Source organism: Leopardus geoffroyi, chromosome B4, assembly GCF_018350155.1.
Source record: "Leopardus geoffroyi isolate Oge1 chromosome B4, O.geoffroyi_Oge1_pat1.0, whole genome shotgun sequence".
Classification (NCBI taxonomy): domain Eukaryota; kingdom Metazoa; phylum Chordata; class Mammalia; order Carnivora; family Felidae; genus Leopardus; species Leopardus geoffroyi.
The window spans coordinates 91,055,590-91,082,365 of record NC_059341.1 but is presented as its reverse complement, the minus strand read 5'-3'; the positions used below and the strand labels follow the sequence as shown (position 1 = coordinate 91,082,365).

At 34.7% G+C, this 26,776-nt stretch overlaps 1 protein-coding gene and 2 long non-coding RNA genes across 5 annotated transcripts in view; 2 read left to right on the top strand and 1 right to left on the bottom strand.

The window, feature by feature from the left end:
• Positions 1 to 3,853, top strand: part of LOC123591089 — a 29,020-nt gene extending 25,167 nt beyond the window's left edge. For all 3 annotated transcript variants that reach the window (XR_006709112.1, XR_006709111.1, XR_006709110.1), the window contains 3 exons: positions 34 to 154; positions 997 to 1,060; positions 2,575 to 3,853. This is a non-coding gene — a long non-coding RNA (uncharacterized LOC123591089). The remainder of the gene's footprint in view (positions 1 to 33; positions 155 to 996; positions 1,061 to 2,574) is intronic.
• LEMD3 (LEM domain containing 3) overlaps positions 2,973 to 26,776 on the bottom strand; it is a 65,161-nt gene continuing 41,357 nt past the window's right edge. Inside the window, exons 5-13 of the mRNA XM_045464860.1 lie at positions 15,441 to 15,520; positions 15,210 to 15,355; positions 13,986 to 14,087; positions 13,783 to 13,885; positions 12,915 to 13,093; positions 6,799 to 6,880; positions 5,151 to 5,256; positions 4,957 to 5,035; positions 2,973 to 4,732 (exon numbers count right to left, since the gene is read on the bottom strand). Of these exons, the coding sequence (XP_045320816.1) occupies positions 4,569 to 4,732; positions 4,957 to 5,035; positions 5,151 to 5,256; positions 6,799 to 6,880; positions 12,915 to 13,093; positions 13,783 to 13,885; positions 13,986 to 14,087; positions 15,210 to 15,355; positions 15,441 to 15,520 (1,041 nt within the window). The 3' untranslated portion in view covers positions 2,973 to 4,568. The remainder of the gene's footprint in view (positions 4,733 to 4,956; positions 5,036 to 5,150; positions 5,257 to 6,798; positions 6,881 to 12,914; positions 13,094 to 13,782; positions 13,886 to 13,985; positions 14,088 to 15,209; positions 15,356 to 15,440; positions 15,521 to 26,776) is intronic.
• Positions 6,656 to 7,680, top strand: LOC123591090. The gene is made up of 2 exons (XR_006709113.1): positions 6,656 to 7,348; positions 7,392 to 7,680. It is a non-coding gene; the product is annotated as an uncharacterized LOC123591090 (long non-coding RNA).

Here is a 26,776-nt window from a genome sequence, read left to right as displayed (position 1 = left end):
TTTTGTAATTGTTCTTTCTTTTGACAATCATAGGTTTCTAGATCTACTCGACATCTCATTTTTCTATGATCCAGGAAAATTTCTAATCAGTTATCAGAGAATCATAGAGAATGCCAGAACGTTATGTCAAGTAACAATTATGTATTTTAGAAAGGTAAGATTCTCAGACAATCCCCTCTTGCCCTTCCTCTAACAATGTCCTACATTTGAGAAGTCAGAGGATTATTTTGATTAGCTGCTACAGTTCTGAGACATCTTATCTAGCACCCTTGATTGGCCTCTTGTTCCCCACTCCGGTAACCCATAATTTAGGGAATGTGACCACCATCTAACCAGTTGCCCAAGTCAGATATGTGATAGTCATACTAAATTTCCACTTTAACTTCACCCCAAAGACCTTGTTACATTCCACCTTAATTTGTTTCAAATCTTCTTTAATACTTCACCCCCTCCCAACCACATCATTAAATATGGCAGAATTGGCATTGAACTAAATTTCTATGGATTCTCTCTCTCATTCTCTGGGTCATCTAATTTACTTTCATGGTTTTAATTCCCAAATTGTATCTCTAGCTCAGATCTTTCTCAAAATACAACAGAATTAGAAATCTAGTCACCTGCTAGGAATATCCACCTGAATATTCCATAGGCATCCCAATCTCAAAATGTCCAAAAATTCAATTACCATCTTTTCCATCCAATTTGTTACTTATCATCTGTTCTCTAAATGTTGTGATTGTTAGAATTCCCACACTAGAAAACTGAACATCAGTTTCTCTCCCAATATTGAATCAAGTCCTTCCCATTTCTTATTTGTTAAATCCTTTCTCCATTTTTCATCATAACAAATCCTTACCTGAATTCCCTTTAACCAACATCCAAACTTCATAATGTGACCTACAAGGTCTTCCATGGTCTTATCACGGTCTACTTTTATATTCAGTTTATACATGCAGTAGGTTTATCAATCTTTTTTCATGTGCTTTCTATGCCTAGATAGCCTTTTCAACTTAAGGAGCATGTGCAGGCTTCCAATGTCCACCCACTCATAGAAAAAAAGGTGAGTCTAAGTACATGGGTTCTATTGGTTTTAAAATCTAAGAATCAACAAAATGAATCTATCCTGCTGCCCCTAGTAGAGGTTCTCAGGTGTAATCAGGATGTATTTCTGTTTATAAAGTTTCTCCAAGGAGGCTGAGGCAGTAGTAGCTAGTCCTGCTTACTGGACCAAGAGGATGAGCATCCTGGATATTCAGATTCTTTAAACCACAACTTTTGGTTTCTAATTATTTTTAGTTCTTAAGTACCTGTTCCTCAGCATCCTTTCCAAAAGAGTGGCTGCCCAAATTCTGCTTGATTTAGCATCCTCTGTTGAGTCATCTGGAAGAAGTGACTTGCCGAGGTAAGTCTAGGGAAAAAGGGCAAAGAAGCCATGTACATGACCTATAATAATGTGACGTTACTAGGAGCAGTGAGAACCGTAATGTCAATCGTATTAAAGGAAATATTCTGGGTATGTGATATTAAAAAACATTGTTCACTTAGACAATTTGTCATCCAAACAGTGAATACCATACAAGGAAAATATAAAGAAGTCGAATATCAGGCTTCAATATTCACAGGATATTCAGGAGTCTACAGACCTATGAGTCTGAAAATGGATTTTGTCATAGCTTCAGTTCCATGCACCATTTTTTATGAGCTCATCACAAGAATAAAAGTTCCCCTAGGAGCTCAAGGGAAAGGAGACTTATCATGGTAGCTATACTAATTAAGAAGTGTTTAATAAATGTTTAAATTAAAATATGGCTCAGCTGTTATCTCATCTGCCTTATGTCTTTCCCATCTATTAAGATGCAAAAGGTGCCTCTCTGTACTCCCAGGATTTCTTCTGCTTTTTTCTCTCACTATATTCTCCACACTATCTTTTAACTTATCTGTTCTATGTTCTTCCTCTAGAGTGCGACCATCTTGAGGACTGGGCCATGTCTTTTTCATCTTTGCATCCCTAACCAGTAACGATACTTGACCTTTGTTAGCAATCAATAAAAGTCTACCAACTGACTGATTAACCAAGCCTTTTTTTTTTTTTCTTGATTAAACCATTAAAAAATCTAAACCAATGCTATTCAAAGTAGCTAGCCCTTAAACTGTTGGTTTATAATGTGATACGGAGTTTGAGCAGAATGTGTGAAAGAATAGCTTCCTTTTTTGAGAAAGTCTTGCTATGAAAAAACTGCTGCTTTAGTGACACAGCTGATGTATATAGTCTTGCCCCTCTTTGATCCAAACACTTGAGAGTCAGAAAAAGACATTTTCATAAAGAAAAGGAAGATGCTGAGGAATGGATGGTTAAAGTTAACTTTAGGGTCTTCATCCATCTTTATGACCATACATACAGATATTTACACATCCACAAAATGACTTAAAATACAGGCACCTATTTTAACTGGTTAAAAAAAACAAATAAATAAAGACACAGGGCATTAAAAAGTTTTTTAAAAGCCAAGACGCATTAAAAAAAAAAAAACCTAATAAATTTTTAATTAGAATGTTTTCTTTTTTTTTTAACAGGACAAGTAACAGATTACATCAAACTTCAGAACTTCTCAAATATCTAGTTATTATACACATTCCCATCTGTCTTGCAGGGAGGGATCTTGGTCGGCTTAACAGTTTCAGGTAAAATAAGCTGCATAATAGTATATATTACAATAATAAATGTACAATGTTTACATGAAATATGTTTTAGAAGCAAAAAAAAAAAAAAAAAAAAAAGATGCATCTGCATCAAAAGGCGACCTTTTAAAATGCCACAACTGTTTTTTACATTCACTCTTGCAACAGGTCACAAGATGGGGTCACTAAGCTCAGATAAATCACTATGATGCACATAAAATACAGAAAGATTGGTTATTTTATATATATTATATATATTTATATTCTCACACTTTAGCATCTGAGACATAAACTGAGAATTTAAAATTTATTCTCTTCAGATAACAAATCATTTTTTATTTTTCATAAACATGGTGCCCACAAAAGCACATAGGTAAGGCACAATAGGGTTTTCTGTTACAGAACAGTGTGCATCATGTTTACTTAACCAGAAAACGTGCATTATCTGTGCAAGTTCATGCTGCAAACCCAACACATATACAATAAAAAAAAAACAAAAAGGAAACTGAGCTTTAAACAAAATCAAAATTGGTACAATTCCAGCTGTTTCACATATTCATTTGGACTGACAACAATATATCAACAGGTTGTTTTTTAAAAAGCCAATTGTTACATTACAAGTAAACTCTGCTCAGCAACGATTTTAATCTGAAATCATAAACAGTAATAAAGCAACTTTACTGAAACAAAGTAAATACCGAGGCACAAAGCAACAGTCACTCGTGCATTTACTATATTGCAAGCTTTCATGACCCAAAATTTCAAATATAAATTTTCAAAGACACATTTTGCTGCAACAATGTGCCCTGCTTTAAACTTGACATAGAACAGGGGAGCTGACATTTCATTAAATTATAAATAAATTGGGAAAATGACTTACTCCCAATAGTACTATGACATAGTCCTAGTATTTATAATAAATACAGCTTTTCACAAAATACTTTTCCAATATCTGCCAATTGCATCTTTATTGCTCACATAAATTTGAATCCATTACAACTGATATCGTAACTTTCACACAAAATCATACTCAGACATTTTTATATAAAACTTATAAAAGATATTTTAAACTTGTATCTAATACTTCCAGGTGTTTGGCTGTTTGATCTATGTGATAGTACAGCCATATGTATATATGTGTGTATATATATACACATATACACATACATATATATACACATACACACATATATACACATACATATGTACACATTAGATTATGAATAAAATAGGAAGCTTATTTTACTGCTTTAATGCAGACATCCTCACAAAACAAGACTACTTTCGCCAACCCCCAGCATTTATACATATATACAAAAGCCAGTTTAAGTACATGTACATCCACCTACACGTATATGTAACCACTAAACCCAAATTAATTTTCCTGTATTCCAGCTGTAACAAATGAATCTCTTACAAGCAATAGAAACCTAAGGTTAAATTGGGAAATTAACAGTTTTACCACACTGGCCTGGTAAGGAACTATGCAGGTGACTGTATACAAAAATTCACAACATTAGTTCACAGGAAATTATGGAAATACAAGAGGCCTCTTCACCATGCTTTTGTGTGGTTATCCAAACACTTTGTGGTGCAAAAACACAACCACCACATCTGAAAATGCTTAATAACATCAATGTTCCTCATGCAAAACTTTAAATGCATTGGCTTAACTGAGCTCCAAAAACTAAATGAAACAATTGTTCTGTCTACTCGGCATTGCTGCCTCACTGTTAAGTCCCTTTGGAACCTTAAGATTTCTGGAACATTCAAACAGAGCTGTATTCAATAAAAATATTACATACAAAAAGCGTTTAAAAGGAAGACAAGAAGCCAAACAGGAATTTTCCTATTGTAAATACCAATCCTAGGAGTGGAAGAAAGTCTTTTCAGGAACCTCCTTGAGAATTGGCTAGGCCAGTCCGAAGACGAAGATGAGACATAGAGTTCATATGTTTATTTGATGGCTTCAAGGGAGTATTGCAAGTAAGAGCTTGGGGAAAGCGGTGGTGGTATCTATCTAGTCGTAAATATTTTACTGTAACCAATTTCCCTGTTGTAAGATAAAAATAATATTTTAGATCTGTAAAAATGTGCTTAATATTTACAAAAAACAAACATGGTAAAAGACATATGAACATAATATGCAAATAAAGGAATCTTAAATTATTACTCTAAAAATGCTGCCCTAATATTCTTTAATTTAAAATCTGGTATAATTTAACAGTAAGCCATAATTTATGTTTTTAAAATGTTTGTAATACTCAAACTTCTTACCATCAAACCAAGAGCCATGCAATGCCTTAAAAGCTTTTCCAGCATATTCTGGAGACAGACATTTAACATATACACAGCCCTGTGATATTTAAAAAAAAAAAAGAAACAAAGAAAGAAAGAGAAAAAAAAGAAACAGTCTTAGTTTAATAGCAACAAATCCTAAATGTAGAATTCGATAGTAAAAGTTACTTTACCTCACGTGAATTTTTGTCTACTGCAATATGAACAATGCCATCATTATCACTGCATTTTTCTAAAATTGCTTCTTGAATTGCCAAATGCCACTGATCCCCTATTTCCCTAAAAATTGATGGGAAAAAAAAATCAATAACCATATTCCTATTCCGTTAAAAGTCTTTATTGTCTAACACATAAACCCTACCAGAATGGGAATAATTTCAAAACTACATACTGTTAAAACTAGTAGTTAGGTAAATACTTGTTACAAGTACTATATAGAATTAAAAAATACTGGCATTCACAGTCCCAGACCTTCTCTCATTTCCAGTGGAAGAAGGCACAGAGCTGAGGCAATGAGCACAGCAGAACAAATGTGCTGTCATTTTTACGTCTGAAATCTTATGTACCTGTAGTCATTTCTTTTTTTCTCCCTAGCAAGCGTTAACACTTTAATGAGTCTGTAGTGAACTTAAAAAACTTGAGTACTATTTTTTTTTAATGATATTTTCAAATTCCTAAACTTAAGGACAATTCCTAGTAAGTAATGTGTTCTGGGGTTCTCTTTTTCGAAATAATGGAGGAATGATACAAGACAAACATTTTGCACAAAGCATCACCTTACTGTTACAAGAACTTTAGGAGTTCCTGCTGCACCGATGCCTATTTGTCTTACTTGTGAGATACAGAGGGCAAGCTGAAGGGAGAGTGGCTACACTTTAAATCATAAATCTTCATCTTAGTAACAAAATACTAGACTGGCACTGATTTCCTAATCCCTAAGTAATGAGGTCAGCTTCTCAAAAGAGGGATCAGAGCACTGCTAAATGCTTATATCTCTGCAAAACGGAGGGGGTGTGTTATGTGTACTGACAGAGTTTCTTTTCTCCACAGTTCCAATTTTGTTGCCACTGATTTGGAATCTCGTTATAGCAACCATTTCTTGAAATAAATAAGTTACTAAATGGGATGTATGGGTATTTTCTAAGTAATATGGTTTCTACTGTTAGAATTTTTTTTACAAAACAGAACCTGATCTGTTGTATCATTGGACAAATAAGTAACATCTAGGAAGCAAATTCTAGAAATTATTGCAGCTTATATATGAAATAGTACAGATTCTAAGGCAATAACTTTTGACTGTGCTAATCTCTGGATGCATGTGCTGCTATAACATATAAAAGAAAAGTTTCTCAAATATTAAATGGACACAAAAGTTTCTCGAATATTACATGGACAAGTAGACAGGTCTTAAGAGGGAAAAGTGTACATCTTTGCAGAGAATTTTTACAATCAGAGATTGGAAATTTAAAAATAGTAGATATTTATCTATATTGCCTAATGAGGCAAAGAATATTGGCAGACAAGATTTATATACTTAACAAAAAGTACTGTTTATCACCACATGTATCATTAATTTGACTCAAACATTTATCTGCCATGGGGACTCATAGTGCATACAAAGATTTGTAATTTAACAAATTATTATACATCTGTGTCTTCTGGCCAGACCTTGGCTTGAAATATAACAAAAGAGGAGAAAAGAAAAACATAACACTTCTGTAGTTAGAGATTCAAAAGTAAAAGAGATTGTTCAATTACAGACATAACAATGTAAGGATATTCCAAATAAAAATTACATGTACCTCTGATCATAATACTTACATAACTGGGTCAAACATATTTCGAATCTTTAAACATGGTGTCAAACTATTTGGTGGTGAATTTCTTCTATCTAAATGAAATGCTACAAAAAACAAATTATTGTTACTATTTGTCACTGTTCCATTTAGTTCATTCAAAACATATTCATTGCATGCTTTTCCTAGGAGCCAGACCCCTGGATATTAAGGTAAATCAAAGAGAGACAATCATTGCTATCATAGAGTCTGCAGTTTAGTGGGTGAGACAGATGAGAAACCGTGTCAAAAAAAACCCGTTATTGTGGCAAATCTTAAGAAAGAAGAATACAGGAAGCTGTGAAAGTAACTTAGGTAGTCTGGAAGTATAGCACTTGAGGAAGTAACATTTATGCTGGGACCCAAAAAGTAATAAAAGTAGACAGAGTGAAGAGAAGTATAAAGGGCATTTCAAGCAAATGTGATAGCTTATATACAGCCCCAGGCAAGAAGGAGCTCAGTGCAGTCAAGTAACTAAAAGACAGCCACTGTGGCTAGAGCAGGAACAATAGAAAGCTAAACCTTAACAGGGACAGGTTAGAGCAGGAACAATAGAAAGATAATCCTTAACAGGGACAGGTCAGATTATTGAGAACCATGAAGATCACACTAAAGTGTTTAGACATTGCCGTAAGACCAATAGAAAGTCACTCAAGTTTTTTTCAAGGAGAGGAATAATATGATGAGATCTATCTTTTAAAATTATAATTTTTAAAAGTAGACTGTTATGTGGAAAATCGATTAGGTGGAAACAAAAGCGAATGCAAGGAGACCAGTTAGAAAGTTACCATAGTTGTTTAAGAGAAAGAGGATACTAACGTGGGTAAGACAGGCCAGCAATGCAGATGGAAATAAGTAGACAGACTCAGGACATACGGAGATTTGACACGACTTGTTTAAAAACTATACATGGGAGGTAAGGAAGAGATTAAGGATGACCCCCAGGTTTATGGCAGAACCAACTGAGAAGGGGTTTCATTAATTAGACCAAGAACACCGGGGAAAGAGGTCCGTTTGGCAAGAAAAGTTACTGAATTCATGCACATGTTCAATTTGTGGTGTCCATATCCTAGTAGTATACAGGTGGTATACAGGTGGGTATAAAACTCTGAAAACCATAGGACTTAATTCAAGATATAAATTTGGGAGTTATCAACATATCTATGGTAAATGAAGTCGGAGTGTGAGATCATCTAGGAAGACAGGTAGAATGAGAAAAGACACTGGCCTTGAGAAACTCCAACACTAGAGGTCCAGGAAAAGAAGAAAATTTGGAAAAGAAGATTGAACAAATGGTCAGAAGTAGCAGGAAAACTAATAGAAAGTGGCATCCCCAAAACCAAACAGAGAAAGTTTTAAAGCAGGCTCAATTGTTAACACTGTTAAGTAAAATAAGGACAGAAAAGAAAAATGTCCAATGGGTTTAGCAATATGAATGTCTGAGAGCTGTTTCCATGGAATGTCAGGGATGGAAAACAGATTAGAATCAGCTGAAGAATAAATGAGAAGTGAAAAAGTAAAAACAGTGAGTACAGTAAACTAATGCTATGTGGCTGTGAATGGGTAGAGACAGAGTGATAGCTACAGAACAGTGTAGACTCTAACAATGTGTGTTAAAGATGAGAGAGACTATATAGCATGTTTAAGTGCTGATGAAAAGGTCCAGGAGAGGCAGGGGTTTAGAACACAGTGAGAGAAGATGCTTGAGAAGACTGGAGGGAATGGAACCCTGAGGGCTTAGATCCCCTTCCCTATAGAGGGAAGGGCTCAGTTCTTTGTTAAGTGAGAGAACTCTTCAAATGCAATAGGCGGTGAGGGTGAGTGTGGATTCTGCAATTTTACTGAGTTGGTGGTAGAACGTTGAGGCAGGGACTATGTGATCGCTTCTATTCGAGTCATCAACTGAAAGGAGAGAAAGGCAAAGGTTTGACAAGATGGAAAGAAATCTAAAATTGTTACTGAGCAGAGCAGGAAAGTGAAGTGACCTGGTAAAATATTTTAAGAACATGAAAGTCAGGTAGTGCTGAGGGCCCAACTGAGGTTGATTATTTATGACATACCAGTCTGCAAAACTGTATGACTTTTTCCCCGCTGTGCTCAGCTACCTGCACATAGACAAAACAGTTTCATCCTTGGTTGGAATTTACCAGGCTAAGAGGGATAGGTGATGACTTAAGGGTACTAGCAAGAAAAGGATTGGAAAGATGGGTTGTGGAAACTAAGATGGACAGGAAAAGAAATAAAGCCAGGAGGAAGACTGAAAAACTGGAAAAAGTAGGCATATCAAAGAATTGGAGAGTATGGGAAGTTTAAAACAAAAAACAAAACAAACAACATATATATATATATATGGCAAGAAAGTTGAAAGGATGAGTTTATGGCTAAAGACCAGAGTGTATCAATGGATTAAATACGTGATGGGGATCAAGGAGGGCACCTGTTGTGATGAGCACCAGGTGTCGTATGTAAGTGATGAATCACTCAATTCTACACCTGAAGCTGATATTACACTGCATGTTAACTAAAGGGAATTTAAATAAAAACTTGTAAGAAAAAATAAATTAATGAAAGATTTCAGAAGTATCTAGTGAAATGAAATGTCTGGGGTGTGAATGTCCTACAAGTGCTTGATAAGGGGTGGGGGAAAGGCCACTGCACATGAAAAATCTTTGCCAAACCCCAGATCAAGAAAGCCTATGAACCTTCTAGCACCACCTAGACTTCTCTGGCAGAGTGTGTAGGTGGTATTCTTGATGACCTTTTAGTTGTAGGCCATCTGACTTCCTTGAAATTCCAATACCGGCCTGGGCCAGCAGGGAATGAACCAGAGAAAATGGAAGCATTAATACCATCTTATCCTAGTCTAGACCCAAGTTTCCGCAAAATAATGGCTCTGGGAGAAGCTATTCCTGGTCAATTCTAGTCACAAAGTAGTTGTGAAGATCCAAGTGATTTTTAAGATATACGCTTTGTCTCCCTAACTAAATTGTAATCACCTCCTGGTACAAGCAGAGAGATAGTGGTTACCAAATGATGTTACATTTCAAATACCTCAAGAATTATGTTTGGATCCTTCAAATGAATGCTATTTATTCTGAAGGCTCCATCTGCTGGAAACATAAATAATTCTCTCCAGCAGGTATGGTTTGATTTTTAACTAGTGCTTTAAAATATCATTAGAGATACTACTGCTATATAAGAATCCAATCTATACTTAACAATCCTTTAGGAAGAGAACTAAAAATTCAGTAAGGTTGATTAAGTAACAATTACTTGGAAAAAATACTATGAAATGACAACAGCTTATAGTGGGAGTGAATTTAAAAGACTACTATAATTACCAACCCTCCAGCCATGTACCTTTTAATTAAACCACAGTATTTATAAAAGCATAAACATTAAGCCTGTTAATAAGTTAAACTATCTTGGGGCGCCTGGGTGGCGCAGCCGGTTAAGCGTCCGACTTCAGCCAGGTCACGATCTCGCGGTCCGTGAGTTCGAGCCCCGCATCAGGCTCTGGGCTGATGGCTCAGAGCCTGGAGCCTGTTTCCAATTCTGTGTCTCCCTCTCTCTCTGCCCCTCCCCGTTCATGCTCTGTCTCTCTCTGTCCCAAAAATAAATAAAAAACGTTGAAAAAAAAAATAAAAAATAAAAATAAAAAATAAAAAAATAAGTTAAACTATCTTTTTACATAAACCACCACCAAACTGCCCCACCCCCACTCTATAGCACTACTTATAGTACAACATTTGTGTTCAGATACATTTAAGTGAAAGCAAAATTTAGTTTATGTATTAATATTTTCAATAAGTCAGTCATTTAAATTATACTTAGACTACACATTTAATGGCATAAAATATAATATTAAAACAAAATTCTTTCTTTATTAGGGCTATATGTTCTTAAGTGAGGTGATACAGGTAATTATCATTAAGAAGTATCCCACCAACTTCTCATTATTCAGCTCCCGTAACCAATTCTTTTATGATCAAATTCTCTTGAACTCAAATCTCTCTTGCTAGGAGCCTATAAACTTTTATCATCACAACCCTCCAAAAAATTTGAATGGATATACTTAAGCAAATGGCTACTAGGTTCTACCCCAAGATTTTCTGCCTTCAGAATAACAATCTCAGCCATTATATTTTTTTCTATTTGCTAATTAAGCAACAGGCATATTATTTTACTCTCAATCCCTTTCTAGGGATTACTTGACTTGTAACTGTCAAGTAAAGAGAGATTGAGTTTATAAGTCTTTACATTGTGCATTTAGAAGTATTCAAATTAAGATAGCTCAGTATTTGGCATATAGTTTATAAACATATACTACACCAGAAGAACCCTGATGAAACAAAGTAGCAGGACATTTTAAAACTATTCTATCAATTCAAGTTGAGTTTTACAACTAATATAACTGACCTAAAGTTGTCTTATATCACACTTATGCAGTCTTTTCCTATCTAAAGAAAGCGATAAAATGAAAATAGTTTGAGGTTTTAAATTCTAGATATAGAGCATCCAATTTAACGCACTTAAGAATCTGCCATTCCCCCCTACTAACTTATAAGAACTTGGATTATCTAGGTCAAGAAACTGTCTTTAGATTCATCTTGAAAATCTCACATTTTAAAAATGCAACTAAAAGGGCACCAAGGTGGCTCAGTGGGTTAAGCATCTGACTCTTGATTTCAGCTCAGATCATGATCTCAGTTTGTGAGTGTGAGCCCCCCATGGGGCTCTGCGCTGACTGTATGAAGCCTGTTTGGGATTTTCTCTCTTTCTCTTTTCTCTCTCTCTCTCTGCCCATCCCCTACTCATGCTGTCTCTCTCTCAAAATAAATAAACTTCAAATAAGTAAACAAAATAAAAATAAGACAACTATAATAAATTCACACGAACAAAATAACGGCCTTTTCTAGAACATCACATGCATACATAAGCACCAACTGCTAGCTACATGAAGAAATTAGACTGAGAATTCGTAACCATTACAACAGGCACTAAGGTAATCTGATCTGACTGGCTTTGCATTCTGTTTTCATTTCATAAGACCCTTCCGCAGACACCTTTTAAAACAAAAAGTTTATTGTTTAGTGTCATCTTTGGCATCATCAAAGCATCGTTTTTATGCCATGATTATTGAAGACTATCATTATTATTATTATGATTCAAGCTCTTTAACAGTGAAAATTAGAGAACAGAGTGATTGGATTTTTTTTTCAATATCAAAACAACTTAACTTTCTCATAAATACTGTGTTTAGCAAACATTGATAAATATGCTTTTATCCAACAAGAAGATTTAAAGAAACTCAACTCACGACTAGTTCTGAAATGCACATTAAACTAACAAGATTTAATTTTTGCAACTAACCATCCAAAAATTCAAGTGAGGTAACAGTCATCACTAATAGAGGTTTGGGTACCTAAGGCAACCAATCACCAGACTCTCCTATATATTTACACATACCTGTTTTTGTAGCTATGTAAGCCTTAAGAACAATATGGAAAGATAGCCACAAAAGCTACTTGGCACAAGGGATATGCAGGTGGAGGAGTCTTAATAAAAAAGAGGGAGGCAAGCAAAACTCAGAAAAAAGAGCAGTTAAAAAGTTATGTTTCACTTATATATGTTTTATACATATGTAAAACAGAAATTATGTCTTATCTGCATAAAAATTAGGGGAAAAGAATATAGTTAGATCTACAATACTAAGTTGATGTAAGTGAAACAGGAAAAACTCAAAGTAATGTACATAGCGTTCTATTATAGTAAAGATAAACCACTTATGTTTATATTTGCAAGGAGGAAAGTAGAAGTATATAAAAAAGCTAACACGAATTCCTTCTATGGGATGAAACTGCAAAGGGAGCGTTGCCTTCATGTATCTTTCAATGGTACTATTTTCCTTTAAACATGTATTGAAGAGGGCATCTTTTGGGATGAGCACTGGGTGTTGTATGGAAACCAATGTGACAATAAATTTCATGTATTTAAAAAAAATTAAATTAAATTAAAAATAAATAAACATGTAACACTTTTACGTGCTGAAAAAATTAGAAAAACTGATGTTTATTTCTGTTGTTGTTTAAAAATACATACCTTGACCTTGCCATACTTTAGAAGGTATTACTAATATTTTGTCACAGGAGGCAGAAGGCTGGATCCAGCGCCAAACTAGAAAATCTGTACCACCTATTCTTCGTGTCTCTGTGCGAACTCTAGACTCATTAGCAGCAAGGAAGTCAACAGCTCTATCCCAGACTTTCTTCATCTTTTTCCTATCATGTGAACAAAATGACAAATGTACTATCATCTTGGCTTGTCATCTTTTTCAAGTATTAGTAATTGGTTATTGTAATTTTCAAGTATTAGATCATGGTTATTATTAACTCTGATTTTTCTGATCGCTGCTTATGAAGTTTTTTTCAAAAAAGATTTAGATGCTTGAAGCTCATCTCAGATTTACTGAATGTCAATCTCCAGAGGTAGAACATAAGCATCAGTAATTTTCCCCCCCAAAGTCCACTGATGATTCTGAAGTGTTGCTAACAGTGAAGAATGCTGCTTTAGGATATGGAATCATCTTTTATTTTCAAGAAGTTATTATGTAGTATTTTTATTTAAAAAGCTTCATTAACAACAAAATATTTAAGGCATTATTAGTAAAACATCACTGGCTATTGTCTATCTCTGTTTCTTTATTAAGATGAAATTAACGGAAATAAGGTGAAAACTGACAACAAAGAATCAAAATGTATAGAAGTGATAGTGATTTGGAAATCCAGTTGTCTGTCAGGCCACTCATAATTAGGAGGACAAGACAGGGAATTTAGAAAGAAAGGAGAGTTTAAAGTACAAAAGTAAAGCAGGTCTACTTGAAAAGGGCCCCAACTCTCAATATAATTATCACGATTTCAGAAGACACCAACATTCAGATCTACTTTGACTCACAAGATTTTGAACACACCTGTCATGAGGCTGTATTAAGGAATCTTGCACATGTGGAATAGGCATGTAAGGTTGTAAGTCTTTATTTTCCTGGCAAGCTTCATTATGACTTCGTAAAACATCTGAAAATAAACAAATTTACAAATGAATCAATGGACACCACACTGTAATTTTTCACATGACTACTCTAGAAATAGTTTCGATCTTTTCAAATACTTATACCTATTATCTTCACCACCATATCATACATCTGTCTTGTTTCCTCTTCTTCTTTTGTCCAGCGATATTTCATGTAACGCAGAACGACACAAACCATCACTACACCTGCAATATTTACATATTTTGTGTTTTAAAAATTGTGGTCAGTGGCATTCAATTAAGTCACTGCAATCTGAAGTTATTGGTCTAATCGTTAAATCTGATGTTAACAAAACACAGCAAAGAAAGAGAACTCTTAGGACAGTTTCTACAGTAACTATTTTAACTGCTATAATGGTATAATGGAATGGGCCTTCAAAACAGTGGACTGAATTAAGCTACATAATTACTATCACATAGACCAATTTGGTGTTAAAACATTTTTCTGAGTTTCACTTAATCTCTCTAGAAAAACTATCTCTTCCATTATGTTGACAACTCAACATTTAAATTCTATTTTTTTTAAAACAATGTAACCACATCTCACAAACTTTTTCCTTTGCCACATTAAGCTATTAGAAAAGTTGAGTTTTCTAAGACTGTAAATATACTACACCTGACTTTAAGTAAATTATTTTTAAAGGACTTGAACAGAAAAAAGAAAAAAATGAGTATCTTCTAAATTCCTATAAACGGGGAGCCTGGGTGGCTCAGTCGGTTAAGTGTCCAACTCCTGATTTCAGCTCAGATCATGATCTCATGATTCGTGAGATCGAGCCTGGAGTTGGGCTCCACGCTGGCAGCAGGAAGACTGCTTGGGATTCTCTCCCTTTCTCTCTGTCCCTCCCCTGCTCACTCAGTCTCAAAAATAAACCTAGAAAAATAAATTCCTATAATCAATCAAAACAGTCACAGAAAATCCAGGAATCCAAAGTAAATGATATTTTTTAAATCAAAAAGAATTTTAATGAACTTAATTTATAATATTTTATTATTTAAAAAATAAGCTTAATTTTTAAATTTTCCTGTTCTATTTTGTTAAGATTTCTGTTTATGCACCATACTTGCTTTTCCTGACATTCTTATGATAAAGTTTTATTCCAACTTCCCTTATAATACTGATTTCTAAGTCCTTAGATTAATACTGACAATATGTATAAAAAAAAGTCACTGTTATTATACCTTAATGAAGACTTCTCGATGTGATTTATAACAGGAACTACCACAGAAGTAAATTCTCAACTGGTAAAATACAGACACAAAAATTCTACACTATCATGTATCTTTTTTCTCACCCCAACAACTTACCTACGCATAACAACAATAACCTGTGGGTGACAGTAATAAAAGCACGTCGAAAACGACACCAGAAGGACATCTGTGGTCTTGTGGACTGTAAAAACTGCACATCAGTTATATTTTTCAATTGCTCCTCGGGGCCATAACCAACACACCTATTTGAAAATAATTAAGGAGACTTTAGAGCCAAAATCACTACTTATACTACAAAATGGCCAAAGTGGAAATTAAATCCTTTACCTTATTCCAACATCTTTTCCATTTTTTAAAATCCACTTCAAAGAAATATTAAATATATCTTCATATTCAGGGCCTAAATCCTAATAAGAAAAATGGAGAAAATAACTAACTATTCTTAGTCATTTACATTCTTTTGACTCTGTGTAAGCTATACTATAAATACCATACTTTCATTTTTATATAACACTTGAAACTATATTACATAACAAAAATGTATTATTCATTACAGAAAAACAAAAGGAGAAAAAAAAAGTCACAATTCCCCACCATCCTAAGATAAGCAGTATTAATATTTTGTTATGTTTTCTTTTTGGTTCTTTCACATTTACAGATTTGGAGGATTTTTTTTTTTTTTTTAAGTAATTTGTCTTTTAAGTATCACTGTGGTAAGAGTGGATGAGCTAATTTTTTTATGGAATATTATTTTTAGATGAACAAATGGCAAACTATTCAGAGTTGGCTGTTTCACTGACATTTTCTCAACAAATGAATGAAGCAGGCCTGTCAACTCAAGAAAAACAGTTGACTTTGTTACCAATGATGACATTCAAGCTTTCATGTCAAAAGCAAAATTTGGAAAAAGTTGAATCCATTACTATAAGCTTGACACCCTTGCAGCACTTAAAGACCTTTGCAATGAGACTGGTGCAATATTAATGAATGCGACTTTGGGGTATGGCATAATGAAAGGTGTCAAACACCGAGAAGATCTGCATAACCTACAGACCAGTATTTTCCAAATGACCAATGCAGGAGTCATAAAGTCTTGCACAGGTAAAGGATCTATCTGTTCTACGTGTAACCTAGAAAAAGGACTGTAGAGACAGAGTAAACAAAAATCACCGATACGGTTTCACACTGCACACTGCAACTAATCTTTAAGAAACTACTACTTAGAATTTTGGTACAGTATCAAAGAAGAGTATCTACAATTATCTGAAAAAAGTTTTAAAATACTTTTCCCTGTCTTGACTACATATCTATATGAGGCTAGATTTTCTTGACACACTTCAACCAAAACATCACAATAGACTGAATACAGAAGCAGATACGAAAATCCAGTATAGTTTTATTAAGCTACACATTAAAGATTATAGAGATTTGCACACATGCAAAACAATGCTACTATCACTAAATGTTTTTATTTTGGATAATATAGTTATTTTTCATAAAAATACATTGTTAAATGTTAACATGTAATAAGTTCATTATTCTTACTTAAAAGAATAAGTAAATTTAATTTTTCTGCTTAAATTTCTAATAAGGTAAATATATGTCTAAATCTATCTATGTATATATATCCCACAGACAAAAGCCACATAGGGTCCTCAGTAATTTGAGGACTGCAAAGGGGTCATGAAACCATAAAGTTTAAAAACTGCTGTGCATAGGTATATTATGTATTTTTTAATTAAAATAATGTGGTATCACATTATATGTACTGTTTATTCCACTTGCTTTTATCACAAAACAAAGTATTATTGTGTCAATATCACCAAACATGGAACTAACCTATTTTTTTCCAGCAACATAGTGTTCTAGTCTATGGCTGGTTATTTTATACTTTAATCAACCTCTTATTAATGAACATTTAGAGTGTTACCGATTATTTTAATGTATCAAATAACACTATAATAAATACCCTTGAAAATTCTTCCATTCAATAAATATTTATTGAGGGTCCACTATGTGCCAGGTACTGTGCTAAAACCCAGAGAGATAGCACTAGGCAAAACAGTCAAACTTCCTTGCTCATGGAGCTTATATTCTATTCAATATATTTTATGTACTTTTTGAAGTGCAAAGAATGAACTTCTAAAAACAGCAGTAAAAAGACATTTTTTTTAGAAAGTTTTTTTTTTTTTTAAGTTTATTTTGAGAGAGAGTGCGAGAGAGCAGGGGGGGAGGCAGAGAAAGGGAGAGACAAAATTGCAAGCAGGCTCCAGGCTGTCAGAGAGGAGCCTGATATGGGGCTAGAATTCACAAACCATGAGACCATGACCCGAGCTGTAATCAAGAGTCGGACACTTAACCGTCTGAACCACTGAGGTGCCCCAAGAAGTCATTTTTAAAAACATTTTAAAAAGAGTTTTGTAAGTAATAGCTGTTGCATTTTATCAACAGATTCTTTAATAGCATTGGAAATTAAGGTTTACATTTGATCAGGACAATTTACTTCCTAATATGAAACGGGCGAGTTTTTTTTAATGTATCAAATCTGAAAATGCAGAAAGCTTTATGAAGCAGAACAAATCTTACTAGGCATCATTACTTATGTGTAACTACTACCAGGATGTTTTTAGATGGTAAAGAGAAATACAAACTACCTGTTATTGAAAAAAAAAAAGTGTAATCTTTCATCATTATTTGTAAATATCAAAAAATTTGTAGCCAATGTAAGTATAATAACTGACAAATGGTTTATAGATAAGATCACTTCAAGGGAATACTATGAATTTGGAGATGATCATTTAGAGCTAAATAGCTAATGCTTAAAGTAAGACAATATGCAATTAAATATAACTATAAAAATTTTACTCATGAATAACTAAAAAATTTTTCAGTGATTTTTGTTTAAGCTTTACTATTGCTTTAAAATGTCATACAATAAAATTATACTAAAATAATTTCAGTCAATTACGGTTTTGTTATAATTACACTGCTAGAAATCACCTGGTGTATAACTAAAAATCAAAACTCATATTCATTTGCTCTAAAATTAGAGAAGAAAAAAAAACTGATGAAGGAACATCAAGAGAACTTAATTTCAGTTTATATTGCATCAATCAGGATTAAAAAAGCACAAGCTATAGAGGGCCTTGAAAATCCACAAAGCAGGATTAATATGGGTTATCCATGGAGTTGGAGACATTGCACTCATTGTAATGTATAGGGTTTTTTTTTTAAGTTTTTATTTTAATTACAGTTAGTTAACATACAGTGTAATATTAGTTTCAGGTGTATACTACAGGGATTCAAATTTCCATACATCACCCAGTGCTCATCACAAGTGCACTCCTTAATCCCCATCACCTATTTCACCCACCTCCCCAATCCACCTCCCCTCTGGTAACCATCAATTTGTTCTCTACAGTTAAGAGTCTGTTTCTTGGTTTGTCTCTTTCATATTCCCCTCTGTTCATTTGTTTTGTTTCTTAAATTCCACATATGAGTGAAATTATATGGTACTTGTCTGTGACAAACATTTCATTTAGCATTATTTAGCATTATATATAATTCTACATTCATTATGTTGTTGCAAACGGCAAGATTTCATTCTTCATTCCATTACACACACACACACACACACACACACACACCTGTGTGTGTGTGTGTGTGTGTGTGTGTGTGTGTGTGTGTGTGTATCTCCTATCTTCTTTATTTATCAATCGATGGACACTTAGGCTGTTACCATAATTTGGCTATTGTAAATAATGCTGCTATAAACACAGGGATACCTGTATCCCTCTGAATTAGTGTCTCTATATTCTTTGGGTAAATACTCAGTAATGAGACTGCTGGATTACAGGGTAGTTCTATTTTTAACTTTTTGAAGAACCCCATACTGCTTTTCACAGTGGCTACACCAGTTTTCATTCCCACCAACAATGCAAAAGGGTTCCTTTTTCTCCATATCCTTGCCAACACATGTTTCTTGTGTTGTTGACTTTGGCCATTCTGACAGGTGTAAGGTGATATTTCACTGTAGTTTTCATCTGTTATTTTTCTGATAATGAATGATGTTGAGCATTTTTCATGTGTCTGTTGGCCATCAAATGTCTTCTTTGGAAAAATGTCTGTTCATGTCTTCTGCCCAGTTTTTAACTGAATTATTTGGTTTTGGGGTGTTGAGTCTTAAAAGTTCTTCATATATTTTAGATACTAACCCTTTATCACATATGTTATTTGCAAATATCTTCTCCCATTCTGTAGGATGCCTTGTAGTTTTGTTGATTGTTTTCCTTTACTTGCAGAAGTTTTTCATTTTGATGTGGTCCCAACAGTTTATGCTATGCTCGCTACAAGTGCAGCTACCAATGGTCAGCATACAATACCACTATAATACCACTGACTATGTTCCCTAGGCTGTGCCCCTCATCCCTATAACTTATTCATCACTTCATAATTGGAAGCCTGAACCTCCCACACTCCTTCACTCATTCTGCCTATCCTCCTACCCACCTCCCATCTAACAACCACCAGTTTGTTCTCTATTTGTGAGTCTGTTTCTGTTTTATTTGTTCATTAATTTTTTAGATTCCACATACAAATGAAATCATAAGACATGGGTATTTTTAAAAATCAGTGAAATATACATTTTGCATTTTCCTGTATTTATATGTTCTTCAGCCTATATTACAACAATATGCAAGATATAATGACATTTTTGCTTTATTACATAGAACTTTGAAGGCTAGACTATACATGTAAGTTTCAAATAACATAAAAACAAATTTCCAAGTTTATTAGCTGTATATTTTAAACATAAGAATTTTAGAAGGCTGAAGATAGTATAAGTAGCATTACTGCCTTCATTAATTATCCTTAAAAATGTACATAATGGTTCAAATTAACAAGAACACCTACTCTAATAAGCTAATTATATGCAGGAACAAAGAACTTAAAACTTTTAGTTATAAAATAATAAGGGTAAGAAAGGATATCTGTGGTTATTTTCCCATTTTGTTTTCCTTTCCCATGTTAATACTACTTACTATCTGGAATACAGTAAAACCATTCCCTTTATGAATACACGTTTTCAAAAAACAATTGCTAATTTATTTAAAATCTCATTAAAGATGTAATAGGGTATCAAGGTCTGAAACAGGTCATTACTTCCACAAACGTTCTACATAGTATACAGAGTTCTATAGTATTATGAAGTAGAATTTTTGAAGATATAAAAGATGAATTTATTTTCTGGCTTATGCCAGTTAAATCGCTTAGGCTAACATCATAGTATACATAGCATCTTCCTGATTTTAAGAGTAGAAAATATTTTATTATTCATTTTTTTGTAGCCACCTAAAAAGCTATAAGGTAGGGGCAGGCCAACCTTTTCTGTAAAGGACCAAAGAGTTAAGTATTTCAAGCTTTGTAACTGTATACACTTCTGGTCTCTGTCACATATATTCTAAGCAACCTTTAAAAAATGTTGTATAACCCCAACTAGTAGGCCATACAGAAATAGGCCCCCAGGCTATAGTTTGCCAACCCCTGAGGTGAAGCGCACTTGTATCATAAAATGCTCGTTTTCTAATCACTGATGACACAAATAAAGAGAAAACTAAATTTTTCATTTTTAAAGCAGATCAATTACTATTATTACTATCTACTTATAGGCAACAGCTCAGTCAACATACCGCCGACTGCTTCATTTAAATGTTTCTAAATTCAAAGCATACTTTCCGAAATCTATAACAAATCTATTTTAACATACCATGTGTGAGCACACACACATCCATGACTCTCAATTCCAAATTTACCTTATTCTCAAAATAACTGGCAAATGTGTATTTTTATTAAAACCCATATCAGGTCTTTGAACTTAGATTACAGTTTCAAAGTATAGAAATAATACTGTTTCATGTAAAAGGCTCAGGTCATTAAATAAAGCTAGAAAGCATCAGTAAGGAGGGAAAAAGATGCTGATACAGGGAGAAGTCAAATGATTAAAAACCTACTGGGTAGCTCACGAATGGATAATTTACATGGTACTAATAACTTACTGTGGCTTCCCAGTTAGTGAATATTCTGGTTGTGACATGACATATGCCATACATGTTACCCTTTAAATTAATTAAAACAGGACCCACGGGAACCAAAACAAGAGTAAATATGATTTAACTCTTGATGATTCACCTCCAGGAATAACAGAAAGAACATGGTCCTTAACATCAAGCAGGCCTGGGATCAGATCATGACTCCACAATTGACTAGCTGTACATATAACCCCAAGTAGAGACAAGAGAAAGTAGGTTATCTGTGCCGATGTATCTATTTTGATCACTTCTTCAGATCTTAACCCTCATTCAGGGTCAGTCTCTTGCCCACTCAAAAGATGGTGCTAGTGGTTATGAACCCAGTCCTTCCATCTAAAAGGCAGAACAGCACAGTGAGAAGAGCAAGCACTTTGATTCTATTCCCAGTTCCACTCCTTAATAGCTGGATGATGTAATCATTAAACCCTTCTGAGCTTTAGTTTCTTTATGAAGTGGATTTGACACCACCTACCTTGCTAGGTTACTGTAAAGTCAGAGATACTAACAAAGTCCCAGGATAAATTGTACTTGATAAATTGTAATCATCAAGAAACTTACCCTTCATTCCAGTTCTTGGAAAACTTATTTCTCACCAGAGACATAATTACATTAACAGTGATTAGCATTCCAAGATAGGACATAAAATTTGGCACATTTACAGCTATCTTCTTTCTTACTATTTTCCTCACAAATCTTAAACATATTCATTGTGTTGAAGTCTAAAAATGTTTTGCAAATGAACTACAAAATGAACCACCATTCATTACATCATTCAGTTGGAAAGTTATCATACTAAACTCCCACCATTTAACTTAAAAACAAGTCGGTCCTTTCATGAAAATATATAATGCTATGTATTTCCTAAATGTTCCACCAGAGGGACCTCTTTACTTCTCACAAATCAAAACAAGCTTCCATCCTCAAAAATGAATAAAAAACTCAAGAGAAACACTGGGGGAGTTAGAAAAACAGTGCTTAAATTATTTAAATTAACTGTGAGGTTTATTTACAAATCCTTTAAAAGAGAAAGTAGGAGAAATAAAATAAGGATGGAATGTGAAGAATCAAATTCAAGAACAAAAAAAAAAAATTTACTGAGGCTTACTTACTCACTCATTTTACTCTACCAAACATTTACTAATATTGTGCTTAAAATGCACTGGCAGTTGGGGGAAAATCAGTTTACACTCATCGGATTTCTATGCACCCTTTGGCCCATTTACTCCTGAATGCAAAAACTTGTGTTCCTCATGAAGTCATAGTACAAATACACGAAATGTACAACAGATCTCTCTCTCTCTCTCTCCATAAGCAGAAAGCCTACAGTATAGGTATTATGATCATGGTTTTTGACACCAGCTTTGTAGTGAGGGTCTTCCATATTTACGCTACAACTTGGGCATAATAAAGTGAAATCACCAATTTTGACTAGAATGTGCTAAAATGATCACTCCAAATTAGAAAGCAATTTGGCAACATATATCAAAAACATTAACAAAAGCTCACACTCCTTAACAACTAGTTTCCTTTCGAGGACTATTTCCCAAGGAAATAATCAGAAAATCAAATACTACATGCAAAGATTAAAGTGCTTTTGTAATACTGAAAAACCACAAACCAATACAATGCAATACAATCATGTAAAGAAATATTACCCAGTGACAAAAAGAAATAGTTTTCAAAAACCTGAACAAGGACGTGGAAAAATGTTCATAAAAATTTTAAGGAAAAAATATATAAACGTTTGCAATATGAAGTATTTATACAATTTATGGTGAGGGGCACCTGGGTGGCTCAGTCAGTTGAGCATCCAACTTTGGTTCAGGTCATGATCTCATGGTTTATGGGTTCGAGCCCTGCGTTGGGCTCTGTGCTGACAGCTGGGAGGCTGGAGCCTGCTTCGGATTCTGTGTCTCCCTCTCTCTCTCTGTCCCTCCCCCCTCATGCTCTGTCTGTCTCTCTCACAAAATTTTAAAAAATTTTTAAATAAAATAAAATTTATAGTGGTACTAATTTTATGGAAGAAAACATAAGAAAAGGCTAGAGAAAAATGAACCAAAAATAAGTGGTTAACCTTAGGTGGTGAATTTGAAATGTTTTTCTCCTTTTTTTCCCTATTAGTTAAATCATGCGCATGAGTTAATGTTACATTGGAAAAAAAAAAAAAAAAACCATTACTAAAAGTAGTACTTAAAAGCTTTTATCCAGACCTTAAAATTTTATTTGGGGGGGAAAGTTTCTGTTTAATGCTTTTTTTTTTTGAAGTGGCAGTCCAAACTCCATCTTTGGTGGTGACAAGCCAAACCAGGTTTCACAGCATTTGAAAACACAAAGTAACTGCACTTAACTAATTAAGGCTGGAACTAATTCAAAATCTTTTGTAAAAACGTACATTAGAAATTCTACCGAAGGAAAACAAAAAGCAAAACCCAATCTAAACATAAAATTCCAGGGAAAAGATACAAAAATCTTTTAAGACTGGAGTTCATTAATCTCAATTTTTTTAACTCAGTTCTCAGGCAGTTCTCAACTCAACTCATGCATGGGTACAACCAGTAATTCCTCTGCTGCCAGCCTTTAACAGAAATAGTCTCTCATGCCCTACTGCTGCCTGGCTTAGATTCCGACTTGTCCCAACCCTGGCTCTGTGTCCCTTCTTTTTACCTTATCTTACTGCTGACCCACAGCTACAATCAAATGGGGGTGAGCAGAGAGGAAGGTCATTAAACATCCTTCCAGATCAACCCCTGCCTCTTCCACAGCTCCAGCATAAATACTAGTCAAGCCCTATCCTTTCAAATAGAGTATTAAGGAGCTTTTAAGAGTCTCGAGACTCTCCTGTAATGTAAATTAATCTTCTTGTAGGCATTTATGACCAACCATAACACATATCTGTGCCATCACCTCTCTAAGAGATTTGACTAAGAAAAAAAGAGAGGGAAAAAAGAGAAAGAAAAAGCAGGAAAGAAGCACTGGTTGGGATCAGATTTTCCCAATGCTAGAAGTAAAAACACTTTCAACTATCTCATAAAGAATTACTTGCTTTGGCACAAAAACAGACACTCAGATCAATGGAACAGAATAGAGAAGCCAGAAATAGACCCACAAATGTATGGACAGCTAATCTTTGACAAAGTAGGAAAAGAATATCCAATGGAATAAAGACAGTCTCTTCAGCAAGTGGTGCTGGGAAAACTGGACAGCAACAGGCAGAAAAATGAACCTGGAGCACTTTCTTACACCATACACAAAAATAAACTCAAAATGGATGAAAAACCTAAACATAACACAGGAAGCCATCAAAATCCTCGAGGAGAAGGCAGGCAAAAACTTCTGTGACCTTGGCTGCAGCAACTTCTTACTCAACATGTCTCCGGAGGCAAGGGAAACAAAAGCAAAAATGAACTATTGGGACCTCATCAAAATAAAAAGCTTCTGCACAGTGAAGGAAACAATCAGCAAAACTAAAAGGTAACCAATGGAATGGGAAAAGATATTTGCAAATGACATATCAGATAAAGGGTTAGTATCCAAAAATCTAGAAAGAACTTACCAAACTCAACAGCCAAAAAACAAATAATTCCAGTGAAGAAATGGGCAAAAGACATGAATAGACACTTCTCCAAAGCAGACATCCAGATGGCCAACAGACACATGAAAAAATGCTCAACATCACTCATCATCAGGGAAACACAAATCAAAACCACAATGAGATACACCTCACACCTGTCAGAATGGCTAAGATTAACAACTCAGGCAACAACAGATGTTGGCGAGGATGCAGGGAGAGAGAGGATCTCTTTTGCACTGCTGGTGGGAATGCAAACTGGTGCAGCCACTCTGGAAAACAGTATGGAGGTTCCTCAAAAAATTAAAAATAGAACTACCCTATGACCCAGTAATTTCACTACTAGGTATTTATCCAAGGGATACAGGTAGGCTGTTTCAAAGGGACACATGCACCCCAATGTTTATAGCAGCACTATCAACAATAGCCAAAGTATGGAAAGAGCCCAAATGTCCACTGATGGATGAATGGATAAAGAGGATGTGGTATATGTATGTGTGTTGTGTGTATATATACAATGATACAATGGAGTACCACTTGGCAATCAAAAAGAATGAAATCTTGCCATTTGCAAGATCCATTTCCACGTGGATGGAACTAGAGGGTATTATGCTAAGCAAAATTAGTCAGAGAAAGACAAATATCATATGACTTCACTCATATGAGGACTTTAAGACACAGAACAGATGAATGTAAGGGAAGGGATGCAAAAATAATGTAAAAACAGGGAGGGGAAGAAAACAGAAGAGACTCTTAAATATGGAGAACAAACAGAGGGTTACTCGAGGGGTTGTGGGAGGGAGGATGGGTTAAATGGGTAAGGGGCACTAAGGAATCTACTCCTGAAATCACTGTTGCACTATATGTTAACTAATTTGGAAGTAATTAAAAAATAAAATTTAAAAAAATTTAAAAAAATTACTTGCTTGCTCTGGATTCCCACATGCTATACCCTCTTCCAGGAATATTCTATTCTGTGTCCCTGTAGCCTACTGTATCCAATCCCTTCTTTGCTCCCACCCCCACAATCCATTTAGCAATTCTTCCATCCTTAAGACAGAGCCCCATAATCATAACTCTTTCTAATTTAAGATCTTTGATTCTTTAAGCTCCTGATTCTTTAGGTATCCAATCCATGAGCTATTTATTACACTCTGCACAAATCTGTCTGTCATCAGTGTTCCTATCTAGGTCAAAATTGAAAATGAAGACAAGAACAAGGTAGGTTGAGAGATAAATCCTGTAGCATGTTTTTAGAAACCTCTCTCCAGAGTGACCCAAATTTAGTTAGTTAAGAAACACAGAAAAAGAAATAAAATTTACTGGGAACTACTATACCATCAGGCACTGACTACATATTTTATATTCAGTCTCCCAAAAACTCTTACAGGAATTAATAACCGCCCCACTTTCAAACTAAGAAACAGATACAGAAAAACAATGGGATTTTACCAGGACACACAGCTACTATGTGGCAGGGCCAGAATATGAACCCATACCTAATCTCCAATAGATCATACTGTCTTAACATCTTTTGGGTATCTACATATAAGTCATGAATTAAGCTAAAAACAGCTCACATTTCTTTATTTTTTTTAGCTGTTTATTTTTGAGAGAGAGAGAGAGAGAGAGAGAGAACAAGCAGGGGAGGGGCAGAGAGAGAGGGAGACACAGAATCGGAAGCAGGCTCCAGGCTCTGAGCTGTCAGCACCAGAGCCCGACATGGGGCTCAAACTCACGGACTGAGAGTTCATGACCTGAGCCAAAGCTGAACGCTTAACCAACTGAGCCACGCAGGCACATCTCTCTTTTTTATAAGCATATCACGGGACACTCACCACAACCTTGCTGAAAGCCTTAGAACTATACTATATTCTAAATTAAACTATACTATATTCTAAATTAAAAGAGAGAGAGAGAGAGAGAGAGAAAGAGAGAGGGAGGGAGGGGCAGTGACATCAGCAAGACAAAATAGGAAGTCCGAGACCATTGTTTCCCTATGGAGA